The sequence below is a fragment of the Lolium perenne genome, chromosome 3 (assembly GCF_019359855.2).
Source record: "Lolium perenne isolate Kyuss_39 chromosome 3, Kyuss_2.0, whole genome shotgun sequence".
Classification (NCBI taxonomy): Eukaryota; Viridiplantae; Streptophyta; class Magnoliopsida; order Poales; family Poaceae; genus Lolium; species Lolium perenne.
In genome coordinates this window covers 241,786,698-241,812,400 of record NC_067246.2, presented here as the reverse complement: position 1 = coordinate 241,812,400, position 25,703 = coordinate 241,786,698, and the positions used below count along the sequence as shown (strand labels likewise).

At 47.2% G+C, this 25,703-nt stretch overlaps 1 protein-coding gene and 1 long non-coding RNA gene across 4 annotated transcripts; both read right to left on the bottom strand.

Moving 5' to 3' along the window:
• Positions 1-1,731: 1,731 nt before the first annotated feature.
• Positions 1,732-5,929, bottom strand: LOC127343820 (uncharacterized). Of its 3 annotated transcripts, XR_007877510.1 has the most exons (8): positions 5,732-5,929; positions 5,382-5,628; positions 4,320-4,584; positions 3,504-4,230; positions 2,994-3,417; positions 2,621-2,753; positions 2,406-2,523; positions 1,732-2,314 (listed from the first exon to the last, which is right to left on the bottom strand). It is a non-coding gene; the product is annotated as an uncharacterized lncRNA (long non-coding RNA). The 3 variants fall into 3 exon arrangements; XR_007877509.1 differs by having other exon boundaries at positions 2,621-3,417; XR_007877511.1 differs by having other exon boundaries at positions 2,621-3,417; positions 5,740-5,929.
• A 7,889-nt stretch (positions 5,930-13,818) lies between these two features.
• Positions 13,819-15,963, bottom strand: LOC127343821 (GATA transcription factor 9). The gene is made up of 2 exons (XM_051370016.2): positions 15,467-15,963; positions 13,819-14,953 (listed from the first exon to the last, which is right to left on the bottom strand). Exons 1-2 carry the CDS (start codon positions 15,776-15,778, stop codon positions 14,036-14,038), a joined length of 1,230 nt encoding a protein of 409 aa, XP_051225976.1. The 5' UTR covers positions 15,779-15,963; the 3' UTR covers positions 13,819-14,035.
• Positions 15,964-25,703: the final 9,740 nt, after the last annotated feature.

Genomic DNA, 25,703 nt, shown 5'->3' with positions numbered 1-25,703 from the left:
GTATTGCGCGAGACCTCAGCGTAGTGGTAGGACACCGTCTCCACACCATATATCACATGCCATATGTACGCGCTAGCTATCTGGGAATCCCTGCGGCTTCCTGCGGTGTCCCGCCGAATCCGCTGAAAACTGACCGAATTTGAACTAGGGGTACACTTTCCATCGCTCAATAAATTCCGCAAAAAATGTTTTTAGGTCTATAACACATCACTTTATGTGCTAATTTTTTCCGTTTAGCGTGTTGGCGAACGGTGCACCAGCCCGCCCGATACGGCCATTTCGCATCTCCCGAGGGGGCCGTTTTGGCCACATGGCAAATTGGGCGTCATATTTGGATTCCTCTAATTTTAGGTTCAAATGATGATATGGATGTTATATTTAGATTCCTCTCATTTTTCTGATCGATTTATTATTTGTGGAATTTCGATTTTCTGATTTAAAGATATTAATTGTTCCATATTAAATAGAAAAAAGACCAAAAAATAAAATCATTTTATTGTTATTTGAATTCAATATTATTATTCATTGTTACTTTCATATTCATTATTGTTTACTTAAGTAATTGTTTGGAATTCAAAAATAATGAGTTGTGACATCACGGTCCAAGGGTTAATAGGGTTGATAGGCTATTATTATCAGTAAGGTGTCAATACTTTAAGGGAAGCTCATCCGAATGGAACCAAGAAGTTAAGCGTGCTGAGGTTGGAGTAGTGTGAGGATGGGTGACCGACTGTGAAGTTTAACCATGATTGTAATTTGACCTAAGATTAAGTGTACTTAGAGTTAAAAGTGTATGGGTTAAAGATAAACAAGTAAAAAAAGAAAAAAATGGTGTAGAAAAACTAAAATTTTAAAAAAATTAGAACTCTATGCCGAGGGTTTTGCCGTCGGCATATAATTTTTTATTTTTTCGAATTTTCTTTTTTTTTGAACTTTTTTTTGGAAAAAAGAAAATTCAAATTTGTAAAATTTGTGTGTCGACGGTTTTGCCGTCGGCGTAGCGTGCTACGCCGAGGGCCGGGCGCCGACGGCAATATTGTCTATGCCGAGGGACCTAAACGCCGACGCCATACGCCGAGGGTCAGGCGTGGCTACGCCGAGGGCAGCTGGCCGTCGGCGTATGCGTCCATTCCTGTAGTGAACCTACCTAGATGGAACAATTAATTTTCTATAGTGTTAAATCCGGAAATTCAAAACGAAACTCGGGTCCAGATGATCCCTATATCTGGACCATTCAGTTTTTTTGGGATCTGAGCTTCACTGAGTATACTATGCAGTATTTCACAGTGTATGACAATTATGGAACAGTACATGGCCCACGTATCAACCTCATTTAAAGCCCATTTAACTGTTGTTCCACTCTCGGTCTAAGTTGTGGCCCGACGATCTGGACCGTGGTGGACTAACTTGTCAAAACTGGCAACCTCGGCCATGCTTCTGAACCGTAGGTGTCATCTCCTATCCAACCTGATCTGTGCTCTGAGCTGCTCTGTTTCTTGGGGGAGAAAGTGCTTGTGCGGCTAGTGCTACTAAAGCATGTCTGACCGCAAGCCAAACTTTCCTTCACACAGATTCAAATGTCCAACTAGTCACCACATTCAAATTTTGAACATTTCCATGGTTGCGTTCCATACAATTGCTCCATCCTGCCCTGCATACAATCCATCTAACCATTACGCACACAATTGATTTAGTGTGGCACCAGCGCACCAGCCTAAAAAAATGCACAAATTTCACATTCGAAGTATATTTCTCTGCTTCTTGTTGGTGTGGCACATTGACAAATGCCTAGACAATTCACACACTGGATAATTTATAATTCTTCAGAATTACAGTCCATGGAATGCTACACACTATACGAGTTATACATAATCATGCAGCTAAACATGCGTCTTTTTGTCACACCTGGAGTGGTTTTACGCAGCTGCTCTTACGATGGCCAGCTACACGGCCTACACCACAAACACTGCACCTTCCTGACTTCCTTGGTTGCTTAGGCTCATCACCCCTGTCTGTGCAAGTTGTTCGCTTGTACCCAGGGCGCTTGCAGATGCCGCAAAATCTAGTTATCTTGCTACAACCCCCGTAAGGAGCTCTGTCACGGCTAGAAGTTGGCCTCCCTGTCTTTTGTTTCTTACTTGGAGCTATTAATCCAGCCATGGCATGCCCAGAGAGTGACCCACCGTTCTCCCCTGAGCAGTCATCATTCTTTCGTCACCATCTTTAGCACCACTGGCCGGTCTGTCCTACGAGCCAAGGTCATCCCTGGTTTCCTCAAATGGAGCCATCACAGCAAGGTTTTCCTTGAACAGCCCTGCCAACATCTCATAAGCTTGTATCTTCCAGCCTCACAAGCTCCAATGCTTGTATGTATAGAGTGGAATGCATCTATGTCAAATGTTTACCTGCAGCCTGGTCAAGCTGGTAGTGCCGCAGATTCTCCGGAAGCACATCCCTGGCATCCCTTGTCCATCTCAGAATATGTTTATTAGGTATCTCCCTTACTCCAACATAGTCCATCACCTACAATGCAAAGCTCAGATTCAGACATCATGGCTAGACCAATCGGTACAAAACAGTAATGCAAACCAATCCAGTTTCCAAATTGACGGGGACATACCTTCAATGCATGCCCACAATTGTGTGCATTCCCATGTGTGCAAACATTCCGCACTCGCATTCGAACTCCTCCCCATCAACTAGCATCTTCACATCAAAGACAACTGTGCTCCACTTCTCCCGCCGCGAGGCGCCTGTGTGTGTGGTCATGTAAAGCTTGTTTTTCTCTTACCTCCTCTACCTTGTATGCACATGCTTGGAAGATCATCTTCCCAAATTTCTCAAACATTGCTCTCGTGTATATCTTACTAGCATGTCTTTCAATTGTAAAATTATATCGACAACAACCCCGTTCTGACCAGAAAAGTTATAACATCTCGCTACATCCTATGCATCACTAGTTCAGTCAATTGCACAAATAAAAAGATACTTACAACTTTGGTTCACTTCTCTTCGTAGCTCTCATCTACTTCCTGATCATACAACAACCTCATGTATTGTCATACAGCAATCTCATGTACTGTTTGCACTCTCACTTCTTTGTGAGCTTGACATTTTTGCACAAAAAATCCCTTAAAATAAGGCTTAGCCCATTTCTCTCTGATCTTATATAAGTGCGTCATATAACCATGTGCCCTCAGCCAATACTTGTCCAGAAGTAAATCCCATGCCTCCTCAAACTCATCGACGTCAACATGTGATTTACAACTTTGTGGAACTCTGCTCAAAACATATGACATCTCGTGAACAATGGGCCTAGGGACTCCTTCGCCTTCTTCAATACATGCCATTTACAACAACGGTGGGTTATGTTCGGCAAAACTTTCTTTATCGCGACCTCCATTGCTCGACATTGATCTGCACACACATTTTTTTGCCCACATCAGAACAATGATCAAAAGGAAACCAGATTATTTGCAATACAGAAAACAAAGTGAAATTACCTGTGAGTGTGGTTTGAGGATGAACACCTCCGATCATGCGCACGAATTCTGTAAACACACACTCGGAGCTCTCTACTTGACATCCCGGACCATGAACCCAGCTAAAATTACGCTGTGAATGTGGTTATTAACCCCCACGAATAGACCAGATGGCATGTCATACAAGTTTGTTTTGTATGTCATGTCAAAGGCTTTTACATCACCAAAATATTTATACTGCAGCCGGCCTGCTCCTATTGTCCACATGAGGTTCCTGATCGTGGTATCTGAATCAGCCTGGACTCTAAACAAGAAATCTGGGTCCTTCGCACCTACCTGATAAAAAACTTCAATTGTTTTTCTTACATCATCGTCGGCTTCTTCTTGGTTAATCTGTCCACACAAATTCGGCTAATCTGTCCACACAAATTCCGCAGAGACCACTTTGCGAAAGGGCGGCTGTCAACACTTCCAAAGAAGAGTCCAATAATGCTGACAACCTATGTTTTTTTCAAAATGTGACAACCCATGTAATGTACCAACCATTACATGTTTTACCAAGTCCTTGGTGAACATATCTATCTTGTTATCCCTAAGCTGTTTTGCCAAGTCTTTAGTGAACATATCTACGTGCCTGCGTGACGGCTAGAATGCTGTCTCACCGCATGTCTCAGTCAACGCACAACATCTGGATCATCGCAGTGCATTCACGGCGACAAGATGTTGTATTTTCAGATGTGGGCTTCCCCTGCAGCACATGACACCATCAATTGTACATCAATGTCTTATACACCACCACAAGCACAAAGCAAACAAATGTGCAATCTAGACCCTCACCGAGTACCCGCAGGCGATTTCTTGCATGCATTTCGTGTTCTCTGAATTTAACCGTCTCTTTCCATATCTGATCCCAGACCCATGTTCCCAGGAATACAGATTACAGAAATCGTATGCCTCACTTAGCGAGTCAAAAGTTGTACCAAGGCAGGTGTCAATGACTTCGTCTCCCAATATCTCTGTGTAACACCGGACCGATTTCTCCAGTGCGCTTTGCCGGTCCGCACAATAAGTTCTATATGGAGGTGCACGGCCGACACAGATTCTACAAAACAGAGTTATTTTCACACACTCGGTACAGATATGCTTAAAAAATTCGATAATAAAGACCACCAACGACATCTGGTTAGAACAACATCCACACCAGTTGATGCACATTGATACAGCCACACACACATTAGTTTTAGCATATGGGGCAACTAATCATGAGACATATAGCTGCATCTTCTTTTTTTCTCAGAAAACAAAGTCCAGCAACAGAATTTACTTGGCCTCCACATACGACCTGAAATTTTCATTACTACGAGGTTACAAGCATAGACACAGAACATGAACTTTTGTCGATTGCTAGGGAATCCAAACTAATTAAATTCCGAGACATAGTCGCATCTTCTTTTCTCTCAGAAATTGAAAGTCCAGCAACACAATTTAATTGAACTCCACATACGATCTAAAAAAAAAATCATTACATCTAATTTTTGTCGATTGCTACGGAATCCAACTAATTTTTGTCGATTGCTATGGAATCCAACTATTATTTATTCGATTGCTATGGTATCCAAACTAATTCAAAATATTTCCTATGTCTCATGAAACTTGTCTAAGATTTGACTAAATTTGGATGTATCTACAGATACTAGATATGTCTACATATATCTAGTTTCTGACAAATCTAAGACATCTTTGGTGAGAGGAAGGGAGTAGTTTCATTACTTCGATGTTAGAAACATAACACACATTTTGGATGTCTGCACACAGCTATCTTAATTTTTTTTCAGAAGACAACTTTACTTGAGTTCAGATAACGGAATCCACACTAAAAGTTTATTTAGAACAGCTAACCTCTTCCTCCATCCGGGCGATTGTGGATAGTCGTGCCCAGTAGATTCCGCGGAATCAGCGGGTACCAGCTCCCCCAGGCCAGCCATGCCGTCAGCTCCATCGTACATACCAGTCCCGGTCACAACTCACAAGGTTCCCAAGCATCGACACACCCGCCGCCGCCGGACAAGCGTCGCTGCTTACCGAGTCCTCTCCTTGCAAACTCAGCATTGCTGCCTCAGCTGGATACGGCGCATAGATAGTCGTACTGCGATTCAATTGTGCAATCGTACATTAGCCTCATCCCATGATTCCTACTGCCTCCAAATAGATGACACGCTTGCGCCCAGGATTCCGAGAAAACTGCGTACCTGCTGACCTGATCCAACGGAAAATCCATGCCTCCACAAATCGTCTCTTCATGGTGGCGCCCTTGGAGAATCTTTCCGGCAGCCGCACGCGAGGAAGAAGGTAACAGAAGGAGGGAGGGCCGGCTATCTGGATCGGTCTCGAAACATCATTTATTTCGGGCTCATCCCTTCAATGAGCTGGCCGCCATACCTAGACCAAAGGTCGGGAGAGGCGTTTTGGAATATGGGTCTAGATGATCCCTATATCTGCACCGTCGAATTGTGTGTGGGGATGCGTGACGGCAGCTTTTCCTCTGCGAATACGACGTGCCGAAAACGAGCGACGGAGAGGAATACGTGGAGGCGGGAGTGGAGGCGGTATCGCCCGGTTTGGGGCGGGAGTGGGGCGGGAGTGGGGGGGGACGCTAGCGCGGGGCGCTGGGGCTGGCGCCGGGCGCTACCGCCCGCTGCCGCCCGGCTACCGCCCGCGTTGGGGGCGATAGCGAGGTGAGAGAGGGGCGATAGCGGTGCTAGTGGGGGCGGTAGGGAGGCGATAGAGAGGAGAGAGGAAGTGAGAGATGGCACTATAGCCCGTGCACTGGCACCGTGGGGTGAGAGTGGGGTGAGAGTGGGGGTGAGAGCTGACGTGGCGAGGCTATAGTGTGGTGATGCATTGGCACCAGCCTAACAGTCGTTTGAGTCGTGCATGCATTCGTTTTACTTGGTTCAGTGTAGAAAGGGGAATCCAATAGATGCAGCAGTCGCTATCGTGGACACATACAAATAAAGGTGGGCCAGCCGGGGGTAGGTAGAAATATCGCGAGCGCGAAGTCCTCCACCCCGCACGCCCCATAGGCCGTGCCTTTTTCTGGAAAGTTCGTCCGGCCGGAAACGGCATGTTTAACATGGTCGGACTGACCTCGCGTTAAGGTCAAAACTAGGTCGACCTTGATGTAGCAAAGCCCCAAAACAAAACAAGAGTAAATGGGCTGCATTCACACACTCGCAAACACATTTTTTTTACACAACGACTTGTCCTTCCCGCCTCAGTTTGATCCAGATCTTTAGAAATGAGATGTTGTTTGATGGTCTCGCTCGGTGGGCTTGTACCTTTTTCCATTGAGTATAGGATGAGGAGCTGATGCATGAATGGGCCAATTGGGAGAAATTGTTGACTTATTACACCACAATAGCTGGGCATATTTAAAAAAAATTACAACACGCGCCACCTGAATATTACGATGGTACACTCTCCTTTGATCGATTCATAGGATTGGTATATGAATGTGTATGATTTGGATCATATGGAAATGTTTCCTACAGTGGTTGTTCGATTCATAGAAACTAGTCTTATAAGAATTTTGTAGTGCAAATCCTATAGGAAAAAAACATTAGGTTATACCGCATGAAAAAAATTCTTTGGCACAATCAAAGAGAACTCGTCGTTACATGTGATTCAACAAGGCATGACATCCTAATCCTATGCTTTTCATATTTCTATGTTTTTTCTATCCTATGAATTAAACTGTCGGTTGTCGCAGAGCTCTTGAATCCTTTTACGATGAAAATAAATATAAAAAAACAAGTTGGCAGTGATTGGTAACACCCATTTTGAAAGCAGGCTGGTTAGGCCCAAGCAGGCAGCAGGTGGAAGCAGATGGATGTAATTGCAAGAATGAAGAAGCAGCAGGAGATATATGGCTTGGTGCTCTCTGCGGGGAGCAGGAGGACTGCGATCACATCTTCTTCGCATGCCACCTTGCGAAGCTTATGTGGGCGGGAGCTAGGGAGCTCCTGCAATGTGATTGGAACCCAGCCGGGGCTGGTCAGTTCATTGGTCTTGTCCAGAATCTATCGGGGTCCTTGCGTAGGCTAGCTTGGTTCACCTTTGCGGCTCAATGTTGGGCGCTTTGGAACATTAGGAACAAACTAGCTATGGAAGGGAAAACAATCAACAACCCCGCTGATGCCTTCTTTCACATGCTTACCTATATGCAGAGGTGGAGGGTCCTCGTCAAGCCAAGGGACCGAGAGATGCTGGACGTGCTGATGGGCGAGGTTAGGAGCCTGCAGTCGAGACTTCGAGCAGGAGCCTGAGACCTGGACGTAGCGGGAGGAGCCTGCTGCTGTATCTTCCTTCGTATCTTATGTACTAGTCGAGTTGGACTCGTTGTGGGGAGGTTGGATGTGCGGTTTGTATGTCTTAATGCGTGGTGTCGGGCTTGAGAGCCGGTGTGTTTGACATGTATTCGATGAAACTCGTGGTTGCCATATGGCTTTATATATAAAGCCGGGCCGTCTGGCCTTATGTTTAAAAAAGATATATGGCTTGGCTAGGCTCATTCGCCGGTTCTTTGCCTGCTTTGCCATCCTTGGGTGCGCACGCATCAGGCTTCCCACCGCCGCGGCCGGCCGGCCCCACGGAAAAGCCGGCCCCGGAGGTAGCGAGGGCGCATGGTCATGGTGGTGGGCGGTGGGTGGTCTCACTCGCGCACGCGCACGTGGCGTCACGTGGCCGGAGTCGTGAGCCGCACTGTTCACCTCACTCGCCGGCGACCAAGGCAAGAAGAGCAGCTAGCTAGCTAGCAAGGTGCACGTACTAGGCGGGCGGGGGGCGAGCACGTTACCCCCCGGCAAAAGCCCACGGCAGCGCTACCCCGGCCGGCCGGCCACGGCGCGCGCATGTGAGTCGGCTCGACACCCCCCACTACGCTTGCCCGCTTCGCACGGCCCCCTCTCGCTTAATTAACTCGTCGCGAATCTGTGCTCCTTGATCCATCAGGACCGGACCGGAGGGACCTCTCTCTCTCTCTCTCTCTCTCACTGATTAGCTTGGCTGATCGATCAGTATTATACTACTAGCTAGAGGCGCTGTGGCCTTGACCGTATACATATGCGAGAGGAATCATGCATGCACGCACGCACAAACGGCCAGCGCGGACGTCAGTGCGTGCACAAGATGCGCGCGCGCGTGAGTCCAGCTCGATGTTTGATCCGCCTGATCTCCTCCACCGCACACCAGCAGCAGACAGTTACATTGCGCAACGCAACGCTGGTACTCGGTTCGCACGCAGAATTACAGCGCTCACACAGCTCTCTGCCGGTGGCCAAGGCGCAGGAGTCCGCGGTACCGAGGCCGGGGGCGCACACATGCTCCGGCGCCAGGAGCATATTCACCGGTGCCAGTAAAACCTTGTACGTCAACCCGGCAGCAGCGTAATCACGGCACCCGATGGCAGAATGTGCAGTATAATAGCCTTCCTTCCATTTGGATCGCCAACTCCTGCCCTGCCCTGCGCTGCGCCTGCGTGTCTGGGATCGCGAGAGCCCTTGGATCCACGCAGTATTCTATACTCTGCTCCGGTCAGAATTCAGAGCCTCTCGCTCCTGCGTTCCTTCCCCCGGGCGTCTCTCTCCTCTATCTCGGGTTTCTCTATTGCCACCTCCCATGTGAGCGACGGAGCGCCTCCGCGCGTCGCCGGGCGCCCTGCCGCCCCGATCGAGCACGGCGCCACAGTTTTATACGAGCATCCACTTGTCGCCCAGCGACCCCTCGCACTTGACAGTCCCGCTGCTCTTACCGAATTCCCCACTCCACCGCTTGCATTACTTCGGTCAGCGTCCATGCAGACATGCGTACGAGACAGGAAAAATGCACGCAGTGACCTGTGGAGCCGTTTGTACCACCGTGCCCCAGCCGATGTGACGGTGGCCACAACGGTTACCAGTACCGCCGCAGGCCCGCAGTGGAAGGTCACATATTACCACCCCTCAACTACACTCCATCCAAGAAGCCGGGAACAAAGACCTACCACAACGGTGCGCAGAAATAACACAATGCCACCGTCAATGTCTCAATGAGGCTGGTTACCGCAATGGATTACCACCTCTCACATATCATCGCTACGCCCCGTTCAACGTAGTGGGTAAGTTTGACGTTGTCGCAGCCCGAATGAACTCCCACATATGTACAAGGTAAAGTATACTAGCGAGTTGTTTATCTATACACCCGCATCCAGCAAAACAAAATACTTACGACGCAAGAACTGTGTGTAACGGTGACGGTGAGGTGAAGCTACTCATCAAAGAAAATTTTAAACGCACAACCGTGTGCAGAGAATTTGAGGAAAAGTCCGCTCAAAAAAAGTGTAAACACGAATACGAAATTTACAATCTACACCTAACAAAACTCAAAACCGACTGTCGGAATGCACACATACCATCGCCCCGCATCTTTTTCATGTATAACTTATGCTGAATCAAAATATGGTTGTGTTAATTAGAAGAGAGCGGGTGAAACAGGTTAAGGAAGAGTTAACGGAACCAAAGACGGAGGTGCAAAGCATGCATCCATGGAGCAACAAGGCCATGGGCGGGCCCAGGACTTTATAAATGGGTATTCAAAATGAAAAAAATACTAACAAAAGTAGGAAAATAGTGAGAAAATTAGGGTTTGACACCAAGACGTGCTGTTGCATGCTATCTTCCTCTAGCCAACATACCAACCACATGATTGTGTCAATACTTGCACTACTAGGAAAAGACCAATAGCCGCAAACATTATTGTCGGCGCACCAAAAAAAGGTGCCCACCGGTGGTAAATACACCGGCGCACCATGTTTCGGGCACGCCGGTGATGACCCAACACCGTCGGCGCAGAAAAAATTAGTGTGCATGGGATAAGGGTGAACCAGGTCCATGCCAAACTGGAAATCGGAGTTTGAAATGATGAACCATGGTGGTGCACCGGGCGGTAATCCCCGCGCGTGGACCGCCTTTTCAGTTTTCGGAAAAATCAAAGAAAATGATAGAAAATTAAAAAAATAAAATCCTTTGAAATGTCCATGTATTATGTCATCTAGTTTTAGTGAAAATTTAAAAACATGAATTTTTCGATATATTATGCAAAATGGTGTCATGTTTCGGTAAATCGGGATTTCTGGTTGCATACGACCTCCGATGAAAAACTTTTTTATATCAAAATCTATCAACACGAAATTTTGTATCCGAATTCAAACACCTACGGTTGTTTGGACAAAGATTGGATTCGTCAAATTAAAAACATACATATAACTTTTTTATATGTTTAAGATTTGGCCGAAAAAATAGGAAAAATTATTGCCAGCGCATCACCATATTTGGTGCGCCGCCGGTAACCTATACTATATATACTGCAAACCAACCCGCGGTCCTCACTTTCCCCTCTTTCTTCTCTTTTCCTCCTCCTCCTCCTCCTCCTCCTCTTCTACACCGACGGACTCCTCGAGCTGCTCCGGTGACCTACTCATCGACTTATGTGTGGCCGCACGAGCCCACCCCAGCCCGACCCAGCCATTTCATCTCTATGTTTCTTCTTCCTCTCAAGAAGGCGCCCGGTTCTCTCTCTCCCCCCCCCCCCTCAAATCCCTACTCAAATCTCTTGGATTTCGTCAGATCTGCCCGTGGAGATCGTTCCCAACCCGTTCCTTGAGGTAATCTCCTCCGTTCCCCTTCTTTTCATCCATTGATTTTGTGTATTTGGTTGAATCTACATGTGAAACCCTAGATGTGGATTTGGTTGATTTGAGGGTGGAGATGGATTTGGTTGGATGTTAGGGTTGTTGAAGTAGGAGAAATGGTAGTGTGCTAGTTTGTATGGGTAGATTATGTTGATTATGGTAACTAATGAACACATGTGTGTATGTGTTGTTCCCATTATGCTAGGGGGGTGGAAAGAATTGTTCATGTTCATCATGTGGACAAGGATGCTTTCTTGAAGGGAAACATAGAGCCGGACCCGGAAGAGGTTGACTTGGTGTTTGACCTTAGCCCTAGCTTTGCGGAGGTGGTAGCACAAGTGAGGGTTGAGTTGAATTGGAATGAGCCAAATGATGGTGTTGAGCTAGAGGGAAGACATAATGTGGGGTTTGGAATGCACACCCGTTGGAAGACAATGCGTATCAACTCCGAGCAACGTTGGTCCGTTTACAAGGAGACGGTGGCCGGGTCACAAGACAAGGCTTTGGAGTTGTTTGCAACCAAGACGGTTGATGCTCGTATCGAGCTTGACCTTAACCGGCCCTCCTCCCCCGTTCGAGAGAGGAGTCCACCACCCATGAGCCAAGAAGAAGCCACCCAATCTCCCATTGTCCAATCTCCCATTGCCCAACAACCTCCATTGGATAATGAGTATGACGAGCATGACGATGGTGATGATGGTTTCGAGATGAATGGAAACAATGTCGGTGATTTGGATAAATATTTGACGCAAGAGGAGATGGACCACTCCATTCCTTATTCCCGATGCTATGCGTCGGACTCGGATGATGATGGACCCAAAGAGGAGGTTGACGAGGATGGCTTGACGGCTAAGGAAGAACTGGCTGAAGAATCTAAGAAGAAGAAGGAGAGGGGGGAGGGAGCCTTTGCCACGCAGTGATGTCCCTTTGGCTATGTTCTTGTTGTCGAACCATGATGTTGTGTGAACCTTGATCTTCCCGAACCTTCATGTCGTTGAACCTTATTGTAATTGGAGCCTTGATGTCGTCGAACCTTATTTGTTGTTTGAACCATTATGCTGTGTCGTACATATTTAGTGCAATGTTGTATTCAAAACTGTTGGAATATGGTAGGATTTTTCATGGGTTTAACACAAGTCAATGTGTGGCGCCCTTCCCATGGGCGCCACACTGCACTGTGTGGCACCCATGGCGGCGGCGCCACACATATCAACTTATATCAACTTTCAGGTCGAAAACATCCAGGGGCTGCGGACGATTAGTCCTTAGCCGTTTTGGCGACCCTCTTTGTGTGGCGCCTGTGCCTTCGGCGCCACATGGTGACGTGTGGCGCCCATGGCGTCGGCGCCACACAAACAGGATCGCCAAAACGGCTAAGTCCCTAGAGAAATGTCTTACAGTATGTTTTGTGCAAACATAAGTGGATGTGTGGCGCCCTTGCCACGGGCGCCACATAGTGAAGTGTGGCACCGACGCCAAGGGCGCCACACAAACAGGGTCGTCAAAACGGCTAAGTCCCTGGAGAAAAGTCTTACAGTATGGTTTGTGCAAACATAAGTCGATGTGTGGCGCCGATGGCACGGGCGCCACACTTTCAAAGTGTGGCGCCTGCGAGAGCGGCGCCACACATCCTGCCACGTCAGATTAGAGCATACCTCAGTGTCAACGGCGCCACGTCGGATGGGTGTGTGGCGCCAGTAGCACGGGCGCCACTTGGGCATGTGTGGCGCCCATGGGAGGGGCGCCACACAAAAAGATTAGATAGGTGAAATAGTTTACCCGAGAGGTCAGTCTGTGTACTATAGTTTCACAAAAGAGTTATTTCTATATAAATCGCCAGTTTAATACAGACAAACGGGTGCATACGCCAGTGTGGCTTGCGGACGGTAGCCTGCTCTGCTTGTCTGGCCTTGTTCTGTCTTCTGTGCTGCCGCTTCTGACTTCTGACTGTCACTTCTAGTTACGACGTCAGGTACGCCAAGGGTAAAACGAAGCTTCACCTGGCCACTTGGCAATGCACACTATGGCAGGCAAGGCTGCAGCAGGGTGTGTGCAAACTGCAAAATTGCTTATCCGGAAATCCACGGAAAGGTGTGGTGGTGCCCGCGCGAGGTGCAGCGCAATGATGAAACCCAACTTAACTATGCAGAAATTTTTACAGCGGGGGAACCGTCCGATTGGATCCAACAGCTGATAGGTAGGCTGGGCATCTAATTTTTGACGCCAGATTCTAACGATCACGTGCAGGTTCTGACGAACGGTGGGTGGGCAATGGCACTCTTGCCTCCTTTGGGTAACTTTGCTATACTTCAGTTTGGTTGCGCACACAACAGATGTGACATGAGTGCAACTGCATGCCATAGCTGATGACATTCATCCTCCTTGATCACGCCTAATAGTGGACATTGCATGAATGAGAATTTGTCTCATGAATTGGACCCAAAAAAAAGCTTGTTTTCATATTCTAGGCGCGGAAAAAGAAATAAAATGAGAGTCTTCTTGTATTACATAAATCTAAGAAATAAATACAAACCAGCTCTCTAGAATTAGTTTCTGAGGTGTACTAATTAGGAGGAAACTAACAAACCGGCGAAACAGGAGAGGAGCATAAACAAAACTGACACGAAAATTTCGAGCTGAACAAACAAAAAAGCATACAGTCTAAGCAAACTGAAGAGAAAGAAAAAGGCTGGGAAAAGTAACTCCTAAGAAAAAAAAAAGTTCTGCATGCAGTTCTTCCGAATTTTCTGGTTCCTGGGGTTTTAGCTGCTTCTTAATTATTCCTGGCCTGCGCTAATCGATCAGTTCTACCACACGATCGACACGTCTACATGAGCTGCTGCCGGTAGTCCGACCCTAGGTGGTGGTGGTGGTGGATGAGGAAGTCGTCGCCGCCGCCGACGAGGGGCGGCGCGGACGGCCCGTCGAACAGCAGCGAGCTCTGCATGTGCATCAGGCCCCCGACGCCGCCCGCCGGGCCGACGCCGCCGCCAGCGTTGAAGTGGTGCTGGTGGTGGTGGTGGTGGAGGTGCGGGTGCATCTCCCGCTGGCGGCGCAGCTCCAGCACCTTGCGGTGGGAGTTGGAGTGCCTGGCGTTGGAGAAGGTGGGGCTGGCCGCCGGCCGGTACTCCGGCACCAGCCGCCCGGACTTGTACCGCACCCCGCACGCGTTGCACAGCGTCTTGGGGCCCATGGGCCCCGTCCTCCACTGCGGGGTCTTGTCCGTCTCGCAGTGCACGCACCGCCGCCCCTCGTTGGCCGCCGCCGCCACGCCCGACGGCGGCGCGGTCGCGGTCGCGGGCTGGGCGTGCGGTTGCGGCGGCGCCACGGCCTCCTTCTTCTTGGCCGGCTTCGACGGCCGCTTGACGTGGAAGGCGTGGTCGGACACGCCGGACTCCGCGGGCGAGATGGCCATGGACGCCGGGGACGGCGGGGAGGCCGGGGGTGGCGGGAGCACGAGCAGGCGGGACGACCAGTTGCCTGGCGCGACGCGGGACCGCTTGCTGCGGGCCTTGGCGGGCACGGGGCCCTCCGGCAGGAACATGCCGGGCTGCGCCGCCGCGGAGGCAGAGGCGGTGGCGGCCGTTGGAGGAGCAGCTGGCTGCCCGTACTTGGCCGAGGAGGAGAAGCCGCCCGAGGGGATGCCGGAGATGAGCTGCAGCTTCTGCAGGTCCTCGGTGGCGAAGCTCTCCTCGCCCTCGCCCATGTAGTTGGACAGCCATTCCAGCTCCGCCAGCTGATCGTACTGCGCAGGATGAATTCACACACCAAGTTTAGCAAACTGAATCATGAGTGCATTATTTGCTTCGTTTTGGAATTCTACAAAAAAAAGTAAACTTGGGAGAACAGAATTCGTCTTTTAGCAGTTTGGCAAACAGAATTCTTCTTGTGTGTGTGTGTACATTACAGTGTGTCCAGCTAGCGCTGCACTAGAAAGCTTCTATTTTTGGTACTGCACAGTGCTATTTACGAGGGGCAGCTGTTTCCCATTTCGGTTACTGCTTGGAGGAGAGAAAGAAAAACTGAAGTGGAGTTGCATAATTCTGGGGTGAGGCAATTTTTGGAGCGGTTTAATGGAAGGAATATATTATAGAATCTCGCAGTTAATATCGCCAGCCACCGCTGAAAAATCGGTGTTCGTTTCTCTCCTGCCCGTAATTTAGTTTCCGCGACAAAAACCAAAGAAATTCAGATGGAAAAAGTTACGTACGAAAATGAAGGAGGAATAATCAACGGTCCAGAGGGAATTAGAAATTACCGGTTCGCAGAGGCCGCCGGAGAAGTCGCCGTCGGCGAGGCCGGAGAAGGAGTTGCTGCAGCTGTCGAGGGCGGTGACGGTGGAGGAGTCGGCGGACACGTTCCCGAACCCAACCTCCTCCTTCTTGACGGTTACGGCGGCGGCGCCGAGCTGGAACGCCGGCGCCTCGGCGGCCTCCCCTTGGTCGTCGTCGTCGTCGTCGCACGGCAGCGCGAGGAGGTCGTCGACGACGAAGATGTCCGCGCAGGGCTTACTGTCACGGCCGTAGTAGCCGCCGTGCGCGTCATACTCCGCCGCCGCCGTCGACTCCATGGGTGCGCCGGTCCGCCGCGCGAGAGAGTTAGCGGTAGACGCAGTTGGTATCTATCTGCGGCTATGCGTTACTCGGCGCTTTTTTGTTTGGTGTTTCAACAACGTGTGCGCGAGGAGAGGGGAGGTGGAGTAGGGTTTAATTGGCGTGGAGCTCTGGAGGAGGAGGTCAGCTGCAGGGAACGATTCTTAAGGAGTAAATAAAGCGCCGAGCTGCGAGAGCCACTGACTCCTACTAGTCCCTGGTGTGGCAGCAGTACTTTCTCCAGGACACCAGCCAGCCAAGTTTGTTATCGGCAGTAAAACTTGAAAAGTTACTTACTTAGCCACCATATAAACCTAATCTATTTACGGTTTATGCTCGTCTCCGCCCAAGTATATTCGATCGCGCTTCGTGCGACGCACCTGCAACCCCAGCTGGAGTTTCGGCGTGGAATGGTAGATTCATGCTGTCTTCCTAACGTGTTATTACGTAGTATAAACCTGTCCGACGAGGCAGGTGGATTCTGTTCTGTGTGGGGTGCCGTCACGTGGTGGTAATTTCGATTAGGGGACGGGTTGATCGGGATTACGTTCGTTCCTGGCCGTTAGCTTCGAGCCTGCTACGAAGCTTCCTTTTTTACCCTACACGCGTGAAAGGTTGAGAGCATTGCGCGTCCAACAGCATTTTGTTACCACGAGCTTAGCTATGGATATTCGCATCGCCAACTGCTCGATGATGCCGGTGGCAGTTTTACTTGCGAAGAGGCCGGAAATTTGAGAAACGGCGAGTATGAGAAAGCATGGGATTCATAACAAAAACAAAAACATGGTTATGAGCCGTTATGAATGGATTCAAATCACTTCTTGAGGTATGTGGCACAAGCAGTTCGTCAAGACATATATATGGTTAGTCCAGCTTGTCAAAAGCTTGGTATTATGCAGTTTCATCACTTGATACATTGAAGAAAAATCAACATACATCGGGTCAAAAGATGTTGACTTCACAGTCTTGATGGAGCATGGCGAAAGCCATGGAGCTGGGCTTGCTGAAGCGCCTAGCCCGTAGGGAGCTGACGACCGCGGTCTCGCTCTACGCGGATGATGTGGTGATCTTCTGTCACCCGGATGAGGCGGATCTGCGAGCGGTTCGTGGAATCCTTGAGGTTTTTGGCGAAGCCTCCGGGTTGCGCACCAACTTTGCGAAATGCTCGGTATCCCATATTGCATGCACAGAGGAGGTAGCTGCGGGTGCAGCGGCTATCATGGAGTGCCAGTTGGCACCCTTCCCCGTGAAGTACTTGGGCATACCCCTTGCTATTCGACGACTCACGGCTGATGCAGTCCAACCGATGGTCGATCGGATTGGGGATAAGTTGCCGACGTGGAAGGCATCCATGATGCCCAAAGCGGGACGCCTCACCCTAATCCGCTCGGTGCTCGCTGCAATCCCTCTTCACCAACTTATGGTGCTTTCTCTAAACAAGAAGGCCCTTAAGCAGGTGTACAAGATTTTGCGCGGTTTCCTATGGGTGGGCAGGAAGGAGGTGAATGGTGGGCATTGCCATGTCAACTGGGACAGGGTGTGTAGGCCACTGTGCTACGGCGGTCTCGGTATCCCTGACCTCGCACGAACGGCCATCAGTCTTAGGACCCGTTGGGTGTGGAGGATGCGTACAGACCCCTTGCGACCTTGGCGCGGGCTCGATATGCAGTTCTCTAGGAGCGAGCATGACATCTTCTTCGCCTCCACCGTCATGGTGGTAGGTGATGGATCCTCCGCTCTGTTCTGGGAGGATAGGTGGCTGGATGGGAAGTCAGTTGGGGAAGTAGCGCCTGACTTGTTGGCGTTGATTCCACGACGTCTCAGGAAGAGCCGTACGGTGGAACAGGCGCTTACCGAACGTAGTTGGATCACAGACATTGTGGCAGCCGTGAGCCCTTTGGCACTCTGGCAGTACATTCAGCTTTGGTCTAGGGTGCAGAGAGTGCAGTTGACGGATGTGCCAGACAAGCTTGTCTGGCGGTGGGCGACCGATGGCCAGTATTCTTCCAAGTCTTGCTACTACGCCCTCTTCCAAGGATCGTTAGTGTCAGGGTCTTGGGAGTTGAACTGGAAATCTTGGGCGCCACCCAGGGTGAGGTTCTTCATCTGGCTTGCTTGCCAAGACAGGTGCTGGACGGGTGAAAGGCTCGTGCGCCGCCGGTTACCTCATCGGCCGCGTTGCGTGTTCTGTGACCAGGCAGAGGAGACTATGTCACACATTCTTACTGGGTGTCCGTTCTCACGAACTATCTGGCATGAGGTCCTATCCTGGATTCGATCTACTGTCGGACCTCCCGTTGTTGAAGGGGATTTCGCGGAGTGGTGGTCGCTGGTGGTGCGATCCAACCCACGTCATATGCGCAAAGGAACCTCGTCGCTAGTTATGCTCACGGCATGGTGGCTCTGGAAGCATAGGAACGCGATTGTCTTCAACAACGAGCTTCCTTCGGTGGCCTCCCTAGTCGACACAATCAAAGCTGAGGCGAGATTATGGGCGGACGCGGGAGCACGAGGGCTAAGTCAACTTCTCCCTTAGTTTTCTTGGGTTGAGTTGTATGGCGTGGGTGTCAGTCCACTCTTTGGACTTGTAAATACAACTTCTTTTCTATCAATGCATCGAAACGCAAAGCTTTTTGCGTTTTCGTGAAAAAAGTCTTGATGGAGCTTTTCATTTTATCGAGTAGTTCGTCCTTTCTATTGTTTTTGAGTTATCCAATCTATTGCACTTTTGTCAACGAATGAATAAAGTGTCTCATGGATTTAAAAAATTCCAGCGATTTTGAGGAAAAAGTGAGTGCCAAAAATGGTAAGTACTCCCTCATTGTCACAATGTAGTGCATGCAAGTTTTTTATAAGTCGAATAATGTAAAGTTTGATCATTAAAAATATTATCTATGTTTACAATTTAAAAAAGGTATACCATATGAAAATATACATCATGATAAATATAATGGTATTTAATCCATTAATTCCAACTGGCAGCTAGGTGAATACATTCAGAAAGAAATGAGCCTAGCTAGTACGTGTTTTGTAGCTGCATATATTCAGATGGATGTTGGGTGAGGTAGCCAAAAATTAACGAAAATAGACAACATGTTTGTCTTAGTAATAACGTGTTTATGTATTTTTTTTTATCAACAGTGCCACTGCAACATCATTTTTACCATTGCAGGGGTTGCTTCTGACACCAACATGGGTCCTAAAATATGTTGCGTTCAGTAGATGGCATTATTGTTTTTTTCAAAAGCTTTGAGCAACATAGATAATATTTTTAATGTCATAGATAATAATTTAGATTTTTTGACATTATAAAATGTTTTCACATAATACGTTTATATTTACTTGTGAGCCAAATTGGATGTCGGCGTGAGGTGTACCCGCAACAACATGACATAACAACTGACCAAGACTATCCTACCGTCTTTGGTCACTACACGTGCCCCACTCGCAGAGCAAGCGGCCTCCGTGAGACAAACACCCATGTCAAGGGCCTATTCCGTTCTTCCACATACACACCACGCGGGGCATGCCGACACATGGGTCTCTGGTGTTGTTCGATCTAAATCCTTCGGACATGTTGATGCTATGACATTTAATTCTTAAATTACCTGCATTTTAGGTGAAAGTCAAAATTTATAAAAACCAATCAGCTATATAGAGAAAAAATTCCACATCTGCAATATCAGATTCTTACAGAATAAATGTGTAATTTATAATGATTCTAAGAATACTGAATCCGCATTGTATAATATTGCCATTTTTATTATATGCAGTAATTTGTTTATAATTAACTTTGAACAAAGCTAAACCGTAACATAAATTGAGGTAGAGGCCAATATCGAGTCATCAAAGAGGATATGTATTGCCTTCTTGTTTCTGAAAAGACGCATGGTTAGTTTAGCATGGAGGCGTCATAGATTGGTTCTTGCCTTCATCACTCTGGCTGGATGTGAGCTCTACGATGCCGATATGGATTGCCTTCGTAGAACGGGAATAAAATACGGGCGACGAACCCGAATGTGAACATGCATGTATTTAGCGAGATGAGGATGAAGAAAGAGAAACAAAAGAGAAGGAACAAGGCATGGATTTGCATCAATTGACAGCGGCTTAGTGGCAAGCAGCAAAGGCAGACGTAAGGCGATGGAGATGAAGAAGAATGAAAGGCAAGAAAACTACTCGCTCTCGCGAGCGTGTCGTCCAGTGAAAATCGGAGGAATCTCTCGTCAGTAGCCGGTCAACATTCACACAAAATTTGTTGGTTGCACTTGCACGAGAGTCGACAAGAAAAGGGAATAGCTTTGATTGGCCATACACGAACATCAAGGCACCATATTTGCTTTCCCCAAACTATTATGATAGCAGCTCAGCTTTCCGACCTTTGCCAGATTTTGCTTGTGTTAAAAGGAAAGGACCCTGCGAAGGGAAGAACTTGGCGATATGGGGAACAGAGCTGAAGCTATTGCTTGCTTTGTTTACCAGACATGGAGTACCACTATTCTTCCCACTATCTTTTATGTTTTTCCCCTTTTTACTTCCTCCTCCCTAAGATATAGTACTACTAAGGCACAAATTTTTTCGCATAGTATCTAATGCATAACTTTGACTATTGATACATACTAAAATATATGAACTGAGAATGTATAAATAGTATTGTTGCATCCATCTTGCTGCATTTCATATATATATTTACAAATTTTGTGAACATATTATAATTGCAAATCATAGTCAAAGTTGTAAACTGTTGATCAGCGAAATTTAAGGGCACCTTATATTTTGAGACGGAAGGAGTATGGAAAAGATTATATTTTCCTTTGATCATGTAGTACTCCACTACTCCCTCCATTCTTGTATACTATCTCCTGCCAAAACTACTTCCCCCATTATGGATTACTCTAAGTCCTAGGTCTAAAATTTGTTCTGAATTAGTCTATATTTTAGCATTGTAATCAACGACAACACAACAACTAAACCAGTCTTGCCCTCTCAATTGGATGCCATTACTTTTAATGTAGCAGGTATTGGTTGTTCACTTATCAAAATAGTACTCTTAAATAATTTGGTAAATGATCTTAAAATTTGTTGAACATAGAATAAAATAGAACAGAGGAAGTATGTTGCATATAAAGTTTGGTTAAAGTCAAATTTTATATACAATGAAAACTAATATTTTTAGAATTATCGTGAAATATATTTCATAATGCATGCATTTCGTATAGTAGATATCTCTATTATTATTTCTATCATGTTATGGGCTAATTAAACATATGCGTGTGGTGTCTAGATCTCTATGGCCGCATGTAACCTTCACATTAATAAACATCATTATACGAGAGAGAAATCTGATTAATTCTTTTCATGAAGTAGTTTTCTTGTATAGATGAGAATCATATTTTTGGTAGTGGCCTTGTATTCAAGAAAGAGTGGTATTATATCAGATTTTTGGTGTGTGCAAATGTGTGTTGTCTACAAAAATGGCCCAAAAATAATTTTATGATCGACCCATGCTTCCGTCCACTCGGCCCCATTGATTAGTAGGTCCAATCGGCCCAGTTATGAGTGGTAGGGCCGTAGGCCCGGCGGGGTTTTACATCAGAATGTCATGTGCTCATGTGACGTGAGTTGCACGAGCAGGGCCTGCGAGGACTGCTGCGAGGGCTACGTATTTTGACCGCCTCTCTCGCCTTTCCGTGTAGCTTCTTCACCCACACGTGCCAATTGTGCGAACCCTGCATGCAGGATGATCGATGAGTTAGAGACTCGTTGAGTTTGGCAGTGGCAGGGATTGCCTGATCAAACGGAAAATTCAGATCTTTAGAGAATAATCTATTCACAATTCAATGCTTTTGCTTGGGAGATTGGCGAAGATTACAAATGGATGTCCATGGCTGTTTTGCCAAAACGCAGTCACTTTTGAAGAATATGACGGTTTGGCATCGCCTGACTGTAGATCTGAATTTCCTGGCTGTTTGGGTTCAAGTTCATAAATTACCGGATGGATATCGTGGAGAATCCCTGGTGAAAAACTTGGTAGAACGTAAAGTGGGATCTGAAGCTGAGGTGGACAAAACACCGCATGGTTTGGGAGATTTCATCAGAGTGCGAGTAAAACTTGATCTCCGTAAACCCTTAGCAAGGTTCATATCGAGAGCTGGACAAAGAGAATTTTTCAAGATCCAATTTGAGAAAATACCTAAGTTTTGTGGGCTTTTGGCATGGTCGGTCATACTTATCTTGAATGTGGTACTGGTGAACATGAGGAAAGCAAATTGAAGTGGGGAGACTTTTTGAAAGCTGATAGAGATACCTGGCATGGCCGGGTAGCTTTTGGTGGTAATCGAGGCAACCGGGGCGGTAGAGGACGTTCGATGGGTGGCCGTGGGATGTATGATGCGGGAGGACATGCCATGGAACCCAATGAACCCTTTGCCCCTAGTCGTGGCCGTGGGTCTGGACTGCCCGCTAGTTGGCGGCATAATGCTATTCGACAGTTGAGAGATAAAGAGGTAGATGAAAATCTGCAGGATACAACAACAAGCCCCATTAAAACTCCTGATGTGGTGATGACAGAGGATCATATCTCTGATCCCGGTGCAAAAAGGAGGTTGCAAATGTCAACCGAGACAGAAGAAGAAGAGCAGGAGAAGAATGGAGCTAGTACTGGGGCACTAGCTGCGATGTTGATAGATGAAAAACTATACCACCCAAGAAACCTCCAGTAGGGGTGGCTGATAATTAAAGGAAGAAGCGTTCGAAGAAGGTAGGAGCTAACTCCACTTCACTAGGATCGGCGGGTTCCCGAGAGGAGTCTGTCTAGTCGCAATGAAAATATTATCTTTGAATTGTCAGGGTTTAGGGAACGACCCAACAGTTCACGCGCTTTCGAACCTACGAAGGCAATATGATCCCGATGTAATGTTCCTGTCAGAGAAACATCTAGATGATTATCCAGAAGAATGTTTGAGAAGGAGAATGCAAATGGACTCGAAAATTGTTAATCCTAGTTCTACTAGAAGTGTTGGCGTGTTGCTTCTTTGGAGAAAAGAGATTGTTATACAGCAGATTTTTCAGATCCAAAGTATATTGATGTCAAAGTTATTGAATCACCAGAGAAAGTCTGGAGACTAAGCGGTATTTATGGAGAACCCGGATGGGAGGACAAGTATAAAACGTGGAATAAAATTAGAGAACTGAACAAAAATTCTACACTTCCTTGGACTATTATTGGTGATTTTAATGAGATAGCTTTTTCTCATGAGAAGGAAGGAGGTAATCCAAGGCCTGACTCCTATATGTAGGCGTTCCGAGATGTCCTTGATGACTGTAATTTGGATGATTTGGGTTTCATTGGTGATGCATTTACCTGGAAGCGGGGGAGGATTCGTGAAAGACTTGATCGGGCGGTTGCCAATGGTGCATGGATTACTATGCATCTGGGTGCCATAGTGCAACATCTTGGATATATAAAATCTGATCACCGTCCTATACTGTTAGATACGGAGTTTAAACCAGAGAACCTGGCACACAGAGAAGGACCACGCCGGTTTGAAGCAAAATGGTTGCGGGAGCCTGGGTTCCGGCAAGTGGTTGAACAGGCGTGGGAGGCTGCTGTCTCAAATCCGGGTTGAGTTTTAGCCAAACTAAGCTGCATGCATGCAGCCATGCATGAGTGGGATGCGAATGTTCTCAAAAAACCGAAGAAGAGACTACGTAAAGCTCAACGTGAACTAGAAGAGGCAATGATAGGTCAATTGATGGATAAAAATGAGGCTAAAGCTAAGGAGATGGCGAACCTTATTGAACTCCTTCTCGAGCAAGAAGAGGTTTATTGGTCAAATTGTTCAAGGGCTAATTGGATCTAACATGGTGACAAAAAATACTACGTTTTTTCACAATTTTGCATCGGCTAGAAGAAAGAAGAATTCAATCAAGAAGTTGAAGGATGATAATAATAATTGGGTGGAAGGTACAAATGAGCTAAAACCGCTTGTGCTCAATTATTTTACTAATCTTTTCACCTCTGACGTACAGGATATTGATCCAGCCGTGTTGGAGAAGATTCGGCCGAGAGTTACTCACTTAATGAATGAGAATCTAGATGCCCCGTTTACTGCTGAAGATGTTAAAAAGGCAGCGTTTAGTAGTGGTGACTATAAAGCATCTGGTCAGGATGGGCTGCATGCTATCTTCTACAAAAAAAAAATCTGGAGTATATGTGGGGAAGAGTGATGGGATTCATAGCATAGAAAACAAAAAAATTCCTACCGCAAGAACGAATAACAAGCCAAGATCCAATCTAGAACATGGTAGCAACGAGAAGATCATGAGACTAACCCTCGAAGATTTCCAAAGCCTACGAGATTAGATCTCGTTGTTGATGAAGATGATCACTTGCCGCTTTCAAAAGCGCGTAGAAGATCTTGACGGTGCCACAGTCGGGCAGCACCTCCGTACTCGGTCACACGTTCGGTGTTGATGACGACGTCCTTCTCCCTGTTCCAGCGGGCAGTGGAAGTAGTAGATCCTTCTCGGAATCCCGACAGCACGACGGCGTGGTGTCGGTGGCGGTGGAGATCTCCGGCAGGGCTTCGCCTAAGCTCTACGGGAGAAGTGGGAGGAGGGAGGCGGCTAGGGTTTGGGGAGAGGGGGCGCCGGACTGGGAGCCCTTGGGGGGTGCGGCTGGATTGGTGTAGCTGGCCCCCTCCCTCTCCTCCTCTTTATATAGGTGAAATCCCTAGGGTTTGCCCAAAGTGTTCGAATAAGACCCCAATTCAAAAACTTCCATATGGACGAAACCTAGAGGGACAGGGACTCCTCCCTTTCCCTCCTTCTTGGCCGGCCAAGATGGTGGAGTCCACCATGGACTCCACCTTCCCACTTGGTTGGTTGATTAGGGTTGCTGGAGTCCAACCGGGACTCCACCTTCCATGGTGATTTCTTCCGGAAGGTTCTAGAACATTCTAGCGCCTTCCATAAATGCGTCGGATCATTTACAAACTTGGAAAGTGACTTCCTATATATGAATCTTATTCTCCGGACCATTCCGGACCTCCTCGTGATGTCATGGATCCCATCCGAGACTCCGAACAATATTCGAACTCCATTCCATATTCCATATCTACTTAAAATGGCATCAAACCTTAAGTGTGTCACCCTACGGTTCGTGAACTATGTAGACATGGTCAAGAATTCTCTCCGACCAATAACCAATAGCGGGATCTGGAGATCCATAATGGCTCCCACATATTCAACGATAACTTAGTGATCGATTGAACCATTTTCATATGATATCGATTCCCTTTGTCACACGATACTTTACTTGTCCGAGGTTTGATCACCGGTATCTCCATACCTTGTTCAACCTCGTCATCGACAAGTACTCTTTACTCGTACTGTGGTATGTCATCTCTTATGACCTAGTCACATGCTTGCAAGCTAATCAGACGATATTCCATCGAGAGGGCCCAGAGTATATCTATCCGTCATCGGGATGGACAAATCCCACTCTTGATCCATATGCATCAACTCACACTTTACGAATACTTAATCCCATCTTTATAACCACCCATTTACGCAGTGGAGTTTCATGTAATCAAAGTACCCTTCCGGTATAAGTGATTTACATGATCTCATGGTCGAAGTACTAGGTAACTATGTATCGGAAGCTTATAGCAAATTGAACTTAATGACGTGATCTTATGCTACGCTTATTTGGGTGTGTGTCCATTATATCATTCATCTAATGACATAACCTTGTTATTAACAACATCCAATGTTCATGATCACGAAACCATGATCATATATTAATCAACAAGCTAGTTATACAAGAGGCTTACTAGGGACTCCTTGTTGTTTACATAACACACATGTATCAATGTTTCAGTTAATACAATTATAGCATGG

Bases quoted from the DNA above. Each gene is read 5' to 3' on its own strand.
- LOC127343821 (XM_051370016.2), bottom strand. From the start codon at position 15,778: ATGGAGTCGACGGCGGCGGCGGAGTATGACGCGCACGGCGGCTACTAC. The intron at 14,954-15,466 runs GTAATTTCTAAT...CATCCTGCGCAG, and splicing joins CCGGCGGCCTCTGCGAACCG to TACGATCAGCTGGCGGAGCT.